General features: G+C 38.9%; 1 protein-coding gene across 1 annotated transcript in view; it reads right to left on the bottom strand.

Moving 5' to 3' along the window:
- Positions 1-13,540, bottom strand: part of col27a1a (collagen, type XXVII, alpha 1a) — a 55,729-nt gene that overhangs the window by 34,742 nt on the left and 7,447 nt on the right. The window contains exons 3-8 of the mRNA XM_043229944.1: positions 11,528-13,125; positions 7,474-7,527; positions 4,930-4,983; positions 4,034-4,087; positions 3,392-3,445; positions 688-732 (exon numbers count right to left, since the gene is read on the bottom strand). Coding sequence (XP_043085879.1) covers positions 688-732; positions 3,392-3,445; positions 4,034-4,087; positions 4,930-4,983; positions 7,474-7,527; positions 11,528-13,125 — 1,859 coding nt within the window. The remainder of the gene's footprint in view (positions 1-687; positions 733-3,391; positions 3,446-4,033; positions 4,088-4,929; positions 4,984-7,473; positions 7,528-11,527; positions 13,126-13,540) is intronic.

The following is a 13,540-nucleotide window of genomic DNA, read 5'->3' as shown; positions in this document are numbered from 1 at the left end:
AAAACCAGACGTTAAATAGCTGAGAACACTAAAGTCATTGATGATTGTTTTTCTTTTCTATCATCGTCATCATCATCCAAAAAAAAAAAAAAAAAATCACAATTACACACACGTAAAAATATTAAATATCAAATATAGTTTACTTTGCATTTTTACATTATGTATATATTCATTCATATTGTAAAAATGCAAAGTGTGTAGTTATCTGACAGTTAGGACTATACTAGCTCAGCCAATGGCATTACTTTGGGGGCGGGGCTATTTGTTTGTCTAGCCAATAGCGGACAGAGAGAGTGTTCTGAAAATTTGTGTAAAATCTATCCTTATGTATTTCTGTTCAGAGATGCTAGGCACAGAAATGAGCGTCTCCTGAGTTATGAAAGAACACCCTCTGAGCGCTGAAACTTTCCTCTGGGTGTGTGTGTGTGTGTGTGTGTGTGTGTGTGTGTGTGTTTATCTTTCCTCTCACTAAACTTTTGACTCGTAAGGACGGTTCACCTTAAATAACACAGAGAGCTTTATGAGGACTTTTTTTCTTGTCACGTGAATGTGTGTGTGTGTGTGTTTTAAGAGGTAAATCTCTGCATGGATTAGTTATGACTTGGATGAGAATCTCCTCACACTTTGAGTGTTTGTTCATGTGCTTGTTTGCCGGTGTCACGCTGTTTGTGTGTCTGCATTACTCACCGGTTCCCCGGGAAGGCCTGGTGGTCCTGGATGGCCTTTTTGTCCCTGTTCACAAAGAGCCCACATGACGAGTTAGTAAACACTTAGTGATTTACACACACACACACATACACACAAACTGTAAGACAAATGAAAGGCTACAAACCACTTTCTAAAAAAAGAATACAGAAAGAAACAAAACAAATACGTGTCTCCCAGAGAGAGCACGCTTTATGCAGATCCATCCATACTGACCCGATGCATCTGTAGTCAATAAGTGCAGCGGTGTGATTTTTTTCCACACGCGCCTTTAAGTTGAACAAAATGCGCATCTGCACATGTGCGTTTACAACATATGTGGGTTTCAGTGAGCAAACGTGTGTGTGTGTGTGTGTGTGTGTGTGTGTTACAGATAGAAATGTTTTCCTGTTAGAGTCAAGCTCCCACGAGTCTTACAGGCACAATATTGTGCTGACTACAGCAAGACATTGACACAGAGCGGAAAATACGCATCGAAGGTGGAACAGAGCGAGAGACGGCTTTGAGTGAGGAATACAGCGAAGTGTGAGACCTCTCGAGTGAGAAAAAAAATGGATAAACGAGGAGAATATTTTCCATGTTGCATGTGAACCGCTCTTCTGAAGAGCATGTCTTACAACAGTGAGAACATAAACTGAACATGAGCTGCTAAACAGACGGACAACCTAAACAGATAGATAGATAGACAGAGAAGATAGATAGACAGAGAAGATGGACGGATGGACAGGATGGAAGGGAAGACAGACAGAGAGAAATAAAGATAGAGACAGATAGATAGATAGATAGATAGATAGATAGATAGATAGATAGATAGATAGATAGATAGATAGATAGATAGATAGATAGTGCTAGATGTATAGACAGACAGGATTGATAGAAAGACAGATAGATAGAGATACAGAATAGATAGAGACAGACAGAACAACATGAAGGATATAGAGAGATAGACGGATGGACAGACAGAACAGTAGCATGAAGTACCATCACTCTAAAGAGAAATGCAAACAAGAACATAAAACTACAAGACACACACACACACACACACACACACACACACACACACACACACACACACACTCTCTTTCTTCTCTGCCAAACCAGTGAAATCCATCCTGTCACACTCGGGCTTTGAGAGACGTCTGGTTCTTCCATTACATTTGTTTGTGGGAAACCCAGCTCTAATTCCTGCCTCTTCCTCCACATTCCAGCGAACAGCTACACATGTACCACTGATCTCAAGCATTTACAGCAAACTAAAATGATAAAAAGACCATTTTATGTCAGAATAATCTTATCCAAAAAAAAATCTTGTAACCCCTTCCCTTCTAACTTTTTAAGACGTGTTGTTTGTGCACCATCTAGCAGATCTAGACCATCTTGGACTGTTTACAGGAGAATCTGTGTTAAAGGTTGTAGTGGATCAGCTTCTAATCTGTCTGGGTGAACAATCACAGGCGGCTCTGTTTTACTCTTGGCTTCCGTCATACCTTCATTCATTCACTCGTTTACGACGCGCCGCTGTCCGTTTCTCCAGAGGTTCTCCTCTACATCCTGATGTCTCTTTTTCTACTCACAGACATGTAATACAAAGCACATGGAGAGCCGCGCAGCCTGCCAGGTATTCACAAACACACACCAAAACACTTCTACATTCATACATTCAACTAAAGAAATCAACTAACTGGATAATACACTAAAAATAAAATAATACTTTAGTATTTTGAAGAAAATCATGCTATTTCTCTGCTTAAATAAATAAAAAATATATATATATATATTTATTATACACACACACCATAAAAAAATTTGTTGAAATAAATATTCAGTAACCTTTATATATCCAGTATAATGCAGCTAATCATCAGCTTATTTTTTATCTGCGTGAAAAGATTGTAAATTAGACAAAGTGACAATCAAACACGTCACCATAATTAGTTATTATACAAAAATAAATTAAAATGTACTTTATATCCAACGCTGTAATATATTTACATTACTATTCATTTCTAAAAATGTATGCCATAGAAAAATGAATTGATGTAAAACTGAATTTTCATTTTAAATTTGAATTTTTGCACTGCGTCTAAACTGAGCGAGACTTGATAACGACACAGTCAGCTACTTGATTGGATTAATTAGTTGTTGCTGGTCTAGACGTAACATATGCATGTTCACGAGCATCGTTTCGATCCAGGAATCCACTACAGGATTTTTCCAGAGATCCCTCGGCTATATCCTTCCAACTCAAACACACATAGCTGTATGTGCTATTGCTTACACTAAAACGCCTGGCAGAGAGTCTGAGCTTGCTATAATCACGCACAGCTGAGACGCCACACACACACACACACACACACACACACACACACACTAATGGTCATGACACAGAGAGTCACTCGTGGAGAATGACTGTGAGACTCTCAATAGCCTTGTTTGTCGTGTGTATGAGCGCAGAGCATAAAGGAGTGATAGACGACTCATTGGGGATTCCCTCTGATGTTTGCGCTGGGTTTCCGTGGCAACGGAAGACACAGCGAGGCAGAGCGAGTCGGAGCGCTCCGAGTGTTTGTGTGGGTCTGGTAAGCAAAGACGCAAACATCTGCTCATATGTCACCCAGCAAGTGCACAGCAACATTAGTGACGAGAAATAATCAAACAACGGAGAGAATGATTCAGAATATCTTACCTTACGGCCTTCTGGACCGACTAAACCGACAGGACCAGACACACCAAAATCTCCCTGCAAACACACACAGCACACGGAAAAAAAGGTCTGAATAAAGTCTGAATAAAGCATTTTATATTAGTTAAGGCTTTGTGAGTTCCCAGCGTGCATCGCTGCATGAATACATTTTGCAGTTACTGTTATAGGATTATTATTTTGCCGTTCGCTAATTTAATTTATTTGTTGCTTCATCAGTTATGCTACACTGCGATGTAAAGAGCTCATCTTTTTAACATTTGTTGATTGCCACCGTTCTTGACGTTAGTAGTTCTGAGGCCTTGACCATCTTCAGACGCTTATTTCCATTTTCTGAAAATCTTAGTCTCGTAAGAAGTCTTACAAAGAAAGACAATGCTGCCAGCTTCACTTTAGACTAACTTAACCATTAGTGTCTGTCATTTGTAAACAAACATCTTCCAAGAAACAAAAAAATACATTACGTCAACATTCAAGATAATGAAGTTTGTGTTAGCTGAACAAAAAAAAGAGAGTTTTCTCAGTGACTTTACAAATAGTCCAGTACTGTCACGGGAGCCAGTGGACAAATATTCCCATCAGGAACAACCCTTTGACTGTCACTAGCACTGAAGAGCGTTTTCTCACTTTTTCTCCTTTTGGTGCTCTTCCAGGAGAGAGTCCGGGGTCTCCTTTCTTCCCCTGAGAGAAAGAACCACACAACAACGTTTCATCGTATAACACTCAGCCGTTTAAAGATGGTCGTTATTTCATCCGTTTTGAGTTTTTTATGCTATTGTAATTACGGGTTTTGCATGTGTGTGTGTGTGTGTGTACATGTGTGTGTGTGTGTGTGTGTGTGTGTGTGTGTGTGTGTACATGTGTGTGTGTGTGTGTGTGTGTGTGTATACATGTGTGTGTACATGTGTGTGTGTGTGTGTACATGTGTGTGTGTACATGTGTGTGTGTGTGTGTGTGTGTGTGTACATGTGTGTGTGTGTGTGTGTGTGTGTGTGTGTGTGTGTGTGTCACCGACAGAATAAGAGAGCGAGAACATGTGGGAAGTTTGACTCCGGGCCGTCGCACCTTAACTAGGTTTCTCTTCAAAGGCCGGCAGAAATAATGAAGCACAGAGCGGAGAGCGTTCGATCACACAAACACACTCCCCGCCGGGCCGCTCGGCCGCTCACCGCCTTTGTAGCATTTACAGGGATGTAAGAGGCGGAGCGATCACACACCAGGAGATCTCACGCACACCTAACTTGGAAAGACGTTTGGTGGTTTTGGTTTATAACCCGTGTTTAATGCTGCAGCTACACCACACAAACACTCCTTTCTGTATCATGGGAAAGTCTTAGCACTACCTGCTGGGCTTCTCATGAGCTCGAATAAATCAAAGGCTGTGTGTGTGTGTGTGTGTGTGTGTACATCCGTCCACCGGCAGGCGGAGCGGTGATGAATATAACAGAAGGCTGAACGGAGGAAGATGCACGGGATCAGACCGCGGGTTATCTCTCTCTGAGCGTGGGTGAGTCGGTCTTTACCTTCATCCCTGGTGGACCGGATCGACCCGGCTTGCCGTGTGGTCCTGCGGGTCCCTATAAGAAACAACATATAATCAATACACACATTAGGAATGAGCAATTCAACTAAACTATATGCATTTAATAGTTCACCCTCTGACAATAGAAACTGTTTGAGTGCCCCTAGTGGCCAGGCTCAGAACACGTCTGCATTATTACTTCATTCCTTCTGTTTGATGATTTTAGCTTCATGCACTTAAGTACACTTTGGGCATTAAGTGTTTTCAGTTTACAGTGAATGGATCTGAGAGGAAACCAAGATTGAAGTCAGTTCTCAGCTCCATCTGACTTTGACCTTTCATGCGACCCTGACCTTGTTCTTATTTTAAACGACTTCCCTTCTGAGGTCAGAGGTCACAGTGAGGATCAAGGTCAATGGGTGTTATTGGAGGGAAACATTCTATAAAAATTAATATTGATGAAATATTGCTAATAATAAACACAGAAGAATAAAGCGTCCCAAGTCTCTGATTAGCACCCAGACATGCAATAAAATGTGACTCCAAACTAAATACTGATAAAATACTGAATATTATTTTTCTGCTCAGATAATATTAAACACACAAGAATAAAAAGCACCAAATCACTGATTTATACCCAGACATGCAATAAACTTCACTAAAACCAAATTGTCAAAATCAATAAACACTCAAAATGTGGCTGTTTTTGTATATATTCATACAATTTTTAAAATATTTTATATATATATATATATAATTATATATACACACACATGATCATCAAAACTGTGAATGTGAACTTTTTATTCTGTCAAAGAATCCTAGGGAAAAAAAAGTAGCACAACTATTTTCAACATTAATAATAATCAGAAATGTTTCTTGAGCAGCAAATATTAATATTAGAAGGATCATGTGACGCTGAAGACTGGAATTCAGCTTTGCGTTGCAGAAATAAATTACATTTTAAAACATAATCCAAACAGAAAACATTTATTTTAAATTATAATAATATTTCTCAATATTACTGTTTTTACTGTATTTTTGGACACATTAATGAAGGTTTGCTGACAATAGGAGGCTTCTTACCCGAGTGCTTGAACAAAGCAAAGATTGAGGAGAGAAAGAGCAAACAGTGTAGGATCACTTTACTCAAAGACTTCTTTGTTTCAACAAGCAAACACACACAGACACACACACACACACACACACACACACACACACACACACACACACACACACACACACACACACACACACACACACACACACACACACACACACACACACACACACACACACACACACACACACACACACACACACACACACACACACACACACACACACACACACACACACACACAAATAACATACACATTTAACATGAAAAGGGTGCCGGCTGAACAAGGCCTAGCAGTCAGACTTTATAACACATGCTCTAAAACACTTCACACACACACACACACACACACACACACACACACACACTCACACACACACACACACACAGCGGCGGTGCTTTGACGCATGCACACTACATGTTGACTACGGTTGCTAAAACATCACCTCGCATGCCATCCTGTCAACAAAGGTCAAAGTTCAAACAAAGTCTCGAGGCTGTATGGCTCTCTCTGTGTTTGACGGAGCTAGAAGTCTTTAGTCAAACGAATAGACCACCCAAAACCACATATCATCTGTGTAAAATACTTATTTTAAATCAAGCAGAAAAATGATTATTTAGTACCTGCTCACCTTAGACACAGCAAGCGTTTATTTTTGCTACTTATTTTTATTTATTAGACTAAAAATAAGGCTTAAGACAGATCTGTTAAGTAATCAGTGCTCTGAAGTTAAAGGTGGAGCGTGTGATATACTGAACCTACATCTATTTGTTGATTTATTCAGTTTATTTTATTACACAGTTGTACCTTTTATATCACATTATAATTTTTTTATTATATTGAAATGATCCATGTAATAAACACTATAAAAACAAAGTATAAAATAATTTAATGTGTTAATATATAAAATGTATAACATTTATAAAAGAAATCAGTGTATATTTTATAAATATGAACATTCATAAAATAATAATATATAATAATATACATATTTTTATATGGAATGTAACGTGATATATTGCACATATTTTTTGTATATGTTTTCCTTTTTTTATTTATATTATTGGGGTAAATTTTATATTACATCATAGAGCCCAAGGACTGCAAGTAATATATTAGTTATATATATAAAAAAAAAATCTATTAAATATGCACAGATTATGTGATAAATATTTAGAACTACAAAATGAGTATTAAATGTATTATATATTAAATGATGATGAATAATTGTTAATATATCAACAAAGGAGTGAATGAAGAAGTGTGACCGGTCCGGTTTGATCGACCTGCTGACCAGACACTAACAAGATCCAATAAAACACAAACACGCTGGAGAGAAAAGTGTGTCGCGCTGCATTTTACACGCTTCCTGTTTGTATCTGAGGTCAAAGGTCAATGGCTCATTTAGTTGAGCACGCACTCACCCGAGGTCCTCTCGTCCCGGGCTGCCCTGGTTTCCCTGGAGGTCCCGGGATTCCCTGCGAAACACAAGAGTGCTCTTATGAATGAAACACGCTCACGGCGGCAGGACCCTGCTTAAAAACTAAACAGCTGAGAGGAAACAGGAAGTCATTCAAAGGGAATTTTCTTTTTCTGATAATGAGCTATAGACTTACAGAAGACCTGTAGATCCTGAATCCCACTGTGTGTGTGTGTGTGTGTGTGTGTGTGTGTGTGTTTATGAAAAGGTCCCTGTGCTCCTTTTCTGTAGCTTTGAAGGTATGTACCAATCCCACAATCCTTCAGGGCTGCGGAGCACGAAGACAAGAACATACGAAATAATTGATTCTGTACTTATTAAGGTAAGTACACAATCAATTATTTAGTCAAATACTTGAGATTTCTAAAATAAAAACAACAATAAAAAAGTAATAATATTAAAATAAATATTAAAATATTAAATAAATATTTTATTAAATATAAAACTTTATAAAGTATTTTGTGAATCATTTATTAATGAATATTTTTATTTATATATTTATAATATTTAACTTATTCATATCATTTATTTGTTAAACATTCACAAAGCATTTTACAAAAATTTACATTTATAAACTATTACTTTATGAATTATGTTAATTATTTAAAAATAAAAATTTATAAAATTTGCATTATACAAAACTATTGATGAACTATATCTCATAAATATACATTTATTTATTTATTATGTATATATTATTTATATAAATCTATATTTATATTATGCATATTAATCAAATGTTTATTAAATGATACTTTTTAATAAATTACCTATATAAAATCTATATCTATCTAAAATATATTATTAGTAAAAATTATTTGTCTTCGTAACATTTTATATAATAAAATGAACAAAGTAAAATACGTTATTAATGCTATTTCTTGCTGACTTAGTTTTTTCTGTATTTTCGTTTTTTTGTAGAAAACATTTAAAATGGTATTTTTCTTGCCAACAAAAAAAGAGATTCGAGCACACCCTTTTAAGCCATTTCAGAGCATAAACATACTTTACATATCAAATATCATCAAAATGTCTAAAAATATCATGGTTATCCGGTCATTTGTGGCAGCTCTTTGACTCAGGCGTACACACACACACACACACACACACACACACACACACACACACACACACACACACACACACACACACACACACACACACACACACACACACACACACACACACACACACACATCGGTGTAGCTGACGAGAGCGAGGATCAGTTGGGCTTTCTGTCCTTCACCCCCAGCGCAGGATGAAAGCCTTCATTGAGAAGACGAGTGTGTGAGCGAGCCGCTGTGTGTTTATGGTAAGAATCTCAGAGCTCTGTTGATGGCGGCGGGGGGGATGGGGCTTTCTCACCCACATACATGTACACACGACCCCGTCCTGATACTCCCATCATGCAACGCTGCCTTCAAACTGTGCTGCTGGAGTTTGCTGTATGACACAAATGACCTACCACTTCACTGCATCTCACGAAGCAATGCACTTTTCATTTACAGTCAATCTGAAATAATACTCTTGATCTTTTCCCTTGACTTCTTACTTAACTGACAAATGTTAGAATACTTTTGGATTAAAGATACTAAATGAATCATGCAAGATACAAGGGTTAACTAAAACTATTAAATGTCTTTGCCTTTTTAAACGCTTATTAAAACTAAGTGGATTTAATTTAAAACGAAAGAAATAAAATCTTAATACTTAGCTGAAAAATGCAACATGCAACACATCAGGGTTAGTATTGTTAACTAAAACTTTAGAAACATTTTTATTAACTGAAAAAATGTAAATAAAATGACAAAATGAGGGCAAACTAAATTAAATGTTGCCTTTGCAACTAGTTAAATAGGTTTAAAGTTAAATCACTAAAATTACTGATAAATAAACTAAAACTGAGATTTAAATAGTAATATAAAAACAACAATAACAACAATTAACTGGGAGTTTTAATGAAACTAAAAATAAGCAAATCCTAAACAGTAATAGGGAAAAATGTATAAATCTAAATATTAAATAACAAATAAAATATTAATATTACACAAAAAATTAACATTACACCAAAAAGTATACCTAAAAATATATTACACTTAAATTGTAAAAAAGCTAAATTTACAAACAAAACTTCTAATTTACATTAAAATAAAAATGTTATTACATGAAAAAAGTATATTAAATAATATACACAAATATTTTCAAAAGCACAATACATAAACAAAATGACTAAACATTGCATAACTAAAAATTACATGTAATATTATTAAAACACACAATAAAATACAAATAATACTAAAATAAAGTGGCTGCAGTAGCTTACTACTAGCTGACCCTGTTTCGTGCTCATTTTAAAGACGAGCAGGCAGTTAAAAGCACACACTGCACAGTATTTAGGAAGCTCTGCCTGACGCTAAAAAGTGCTTTTTGGGGTTATTATATATTTAAGTAACACTAAAGATAGTGGCTACAGCTCATTATCTTGAAGTAAACGGTGTACTGCAGCTCGGGGCGGTGAATAATTGCAGACTGAGAGCGCGTGTGCACGTGTGATCCAGAGACACGCCGTTTAGTCAAGCACCTGCTGAATGTGTCTTTATGGAGGATGACGGGGCTTCTGGGTAATTATCCTGCGGTAATGACAGAGAACGTTTTCTTGGGTGCTACTCACACACACACACACACACACACACCTGGGAGTCGCACCGAATTACACAAAGGGAACCGCAGAGATGTGCAGACATAAACAGACACAGGCTAAAATGGGTCACTGTTCAACATGTGGGCTGTTTTGTCAGGTTTAGTCAGCTATTTTGGAAAAAGCCCTCTAGAAAGTCTGAGTCTGAGGTCACCGCTAACTTTGAACATCGTTGTTAAAATGCCTCTATTATTATGTATTTTTGAGCGTTCTTGCTGTGTGTATGAAAACATCCTGCAAAGTCTTAAAGGTGTATAAAGTTATTGTCTCTCAGTAGAGTCATCTTTTAATCTTAGTAACGAGTCGTTTTCAAAACCAATCTTGGGCTGTTTAGTGTCAACATGAAACATTAGCATATTGTCCCCCCACTTTGTTGGTGTTTTCGCATCGGTCTAAATGAAAATGGAAATTCATTCTTTGCCACTAGGTGTCGCTTCTGGAGCATAAAAACTCACAAACACAGCTTTAAATGAACTCAACCAATCTCCAGAGGAGTTCGGAAAAATTAGTTTTGGGAGTCATTGAACAAATAAAGTAAAACATTAAGGAGTATTTTGTCCTTGTGCATGTAGCTGGAGATTCCCAAAACCATAATAAGCCATAATAAGGGCACTTTATGCATCTTCAGGGCTTTAACTAGCATTTAACAGGACTTGTAATAACTCACTTGCTTTTGCTTTTGAAATTCTGCCTTTTAAACAATGAGGTTTCTGATTGATCTGATTGAAAGCCCGTGATTAATTTTCTGTGGATGGAACGAGTTTCCCTTCTTGTCAAGTTCTGTGTTAGTGTCTGGCCGACTGACAAAGCGTTCACTGCTTCCACTGACCTTTGACCCAGCTTTAAAAGCACATCGATCAACGGCTTTCCAGAAAACTCTAACGTGAGAGAACAATAAATGCTTACACAAGCAATATTGAGCCGTTTACATCCTTTAAGGAGCATCTGATCCACTACATTCTTGTAAGCAGTCTAAATCAATATAAATCCAGCAATTATATATATATTTAGATTTTTACCAGCATAAATGTTTACTTGTTCAGTAAAACCTGATGTTTGTGCTTTTAGACATTTACAAAGAATTAAATTTCCATTTGAAGAGTTCAGATGCAAAAGCCTCTAAGTACGTCTGACGTTTTTCTTTAAACTTAGCATGTCTTTCTGGCTACTTTCTGTAGGTTTCCATGTAAATACTGGTACTTCTCAGTGGCTTGAGGCTGCCATTTCACGCATTTATCTGCTCACGTGCCCAATTTTAGCCACAAACTAGCAACAGACACAAACGATGCAGCTCTCTTACCGTTTTCCCGGGATCTCCTTTTTGCCCCGGCGGTCCAACCAAAAGCGAAAAGTATGTGGGCTCGGCCTCAAAGCTCTGGAAATCATTGAAATCCGGGAGAGTCACAGATTGGACGGAGAACCTTGGAGTGCTTGGCGTGACAGGTGTTTTTGCCTTGTTTTTGGGGGTTTCCAGAGTTTTAGCTGGTTTGTTTGGCGAGGCGGTGGTGAACGGAAAGGATTTGGGTGTCGGTGGGATTTTTTTGGGTGTAGGGTTTGGGGCCGCAGTGGATTTCGGGAATGGGATTGAGCGCTGGGTGCTGGTTTTGGGTGGCTTTTTGTTGGTTGGCGAGGGTCTTTTAGGGGAGGTCGGTTCTGGGCCGGATAACGGTTTGCCATTGTGTCTCTTGTGAGGATTGACAGGTTGAGCACCAGTAGAAAAGTTCTTCGTTGGGTTGCTCTTAGTGGGCTTTGGCCCAAGAGTTGGTTTCTTGACCGTGGGCTTTGTAGCTGCTGGTTTGGAAGGTTTCGGCGGCGTAGGCTTGGGAACAGTCGTTTTTGAACTTCCAGGTTTAGTAGAAGTGGGTCGAGCAATTGTGGGCTTTGGTCCGGAAGGTTTAGTTGCACTAAGCTTTGGAGACGTTTTTCTTGGAGTGGGTTTGGATCCAGCTGGTTTCGTAGGGGTAAGCCAGACCGCTCCAGGCTTCGAGGCAGTCGGCTTGGGGCTTTTGGGTGTCCTGAGAGTAGGTTTGGGGGTGACAGAATTTAAATTTCCCCAAGATAAAGGAGCTTCAAGTCCCGTTTGCGTCAAGGAAAGGGGTGGAGGTGTGGTAGACGTGGGTTTAGGGCGTACACCGTCGCTCGTTCTCACTGCAGAAGACCCTCCTGCGCCGTTTATGGATGTCCAAAGGAAATTAGTGGGAGTGAAAGTGAAAGTGCGATTAGGTGGTAAGGTGTGGGCCAATAGTGGTGGGGCTTGACGGGACGGGAGAGGAAGTAGAGCGGGAGGCGCTGGCCTGTAGGTGTCATTTTCTCTGCACTGCCTGCGGATGGCGCTGCAGTAGTTCTGCTGCGCTTGTGCCGAGGGCACCACGTCAAACTGGCAAACCGCGCCCTCGAAGGGCACCGCACCCGGAAGCAGAGCGCTGGTGCCGCCCAAGCGGAAGGTCCCGCGAGGGTTCAGGCGCTCGGGAAGTACAGGGAGTTTCTGCGTAACTCCGCCATCGCTCTCCGAGCAGGGAGGGTGTAGGGTCACTGACTGGCCGTTTAAAACGAAGGCCAGATGATGCCAGCGCCCGTCGTGGAGGTTGTATGGAAAGACCGCGGCGTTCCCGGGGCCGGCGTGAAGAGTTAGCTTGCCGGGCGAAACTTCCAGCCCGAGCTGAATCCGTTTCCCGGACAGGACGGAGAAGAGAAATGCTGAGTTTAAGCGGTGAGATCGGACGCTCAGGACGATAGTGCAGTTCCAGAAGAGTTCTGGAGGGAAGACGGAGCGCGTCGCCGTGGTAACGCGTGCCCGTGTGGTGAGGATGACTCCAGAGCGGAGGGAGATGACGCCAGCGGGAACGGCACGAGAACCGAGCTCAGCACGCAGAGCCAACCGCTGCAACACGTCCACATCTACAACAAAGCAGAAAGAAAAACACTCCTCAATACACATATATACACTTCCACATTATGATCACAATATGATCAATGAAAAAAGAAAATAACCATTAATATATAATTTTACTCACAAATAAAATGCACAGAAATATAAAAGTATATATATATATATATATATATATTAAATGTACATGAATAAATGGGTTAGTTGACAAATTACCTGGACTGTGTCCTATGGTGTGACAAAAAAAACACACACACACAAATAACGTGTATATATTCATCAATATATTTTATTTGTTTCTTTACATTATATTTATATTAGTGTTGTCAAACAGTTAATCGTTGTAAACTATTAAACATAATATATATGTATACTGTGTATATTTATTATGTATATATAAATACACACATACAGTATACACGTTGA

This window comes from Puntigrus tetrazona, unplaced genomic scaffold (genome assembly GCF_018831695.1).
Source record: "Puntigrus tetrazona isolate hp1 unplaced genomic scaffold, ASM1883169v1 S000000116, whole genome shotgun sequence".
Lineage (NCBI taxonomy): Eukaryota > Metazoa > Chordata > Actinopteri > Cypriniformes > Cyprinidae > Puntigrus > Puntigrus tetrazona.
This window is presented reverse-complemented; position numbering and strand designations above follow the sequence as displayed.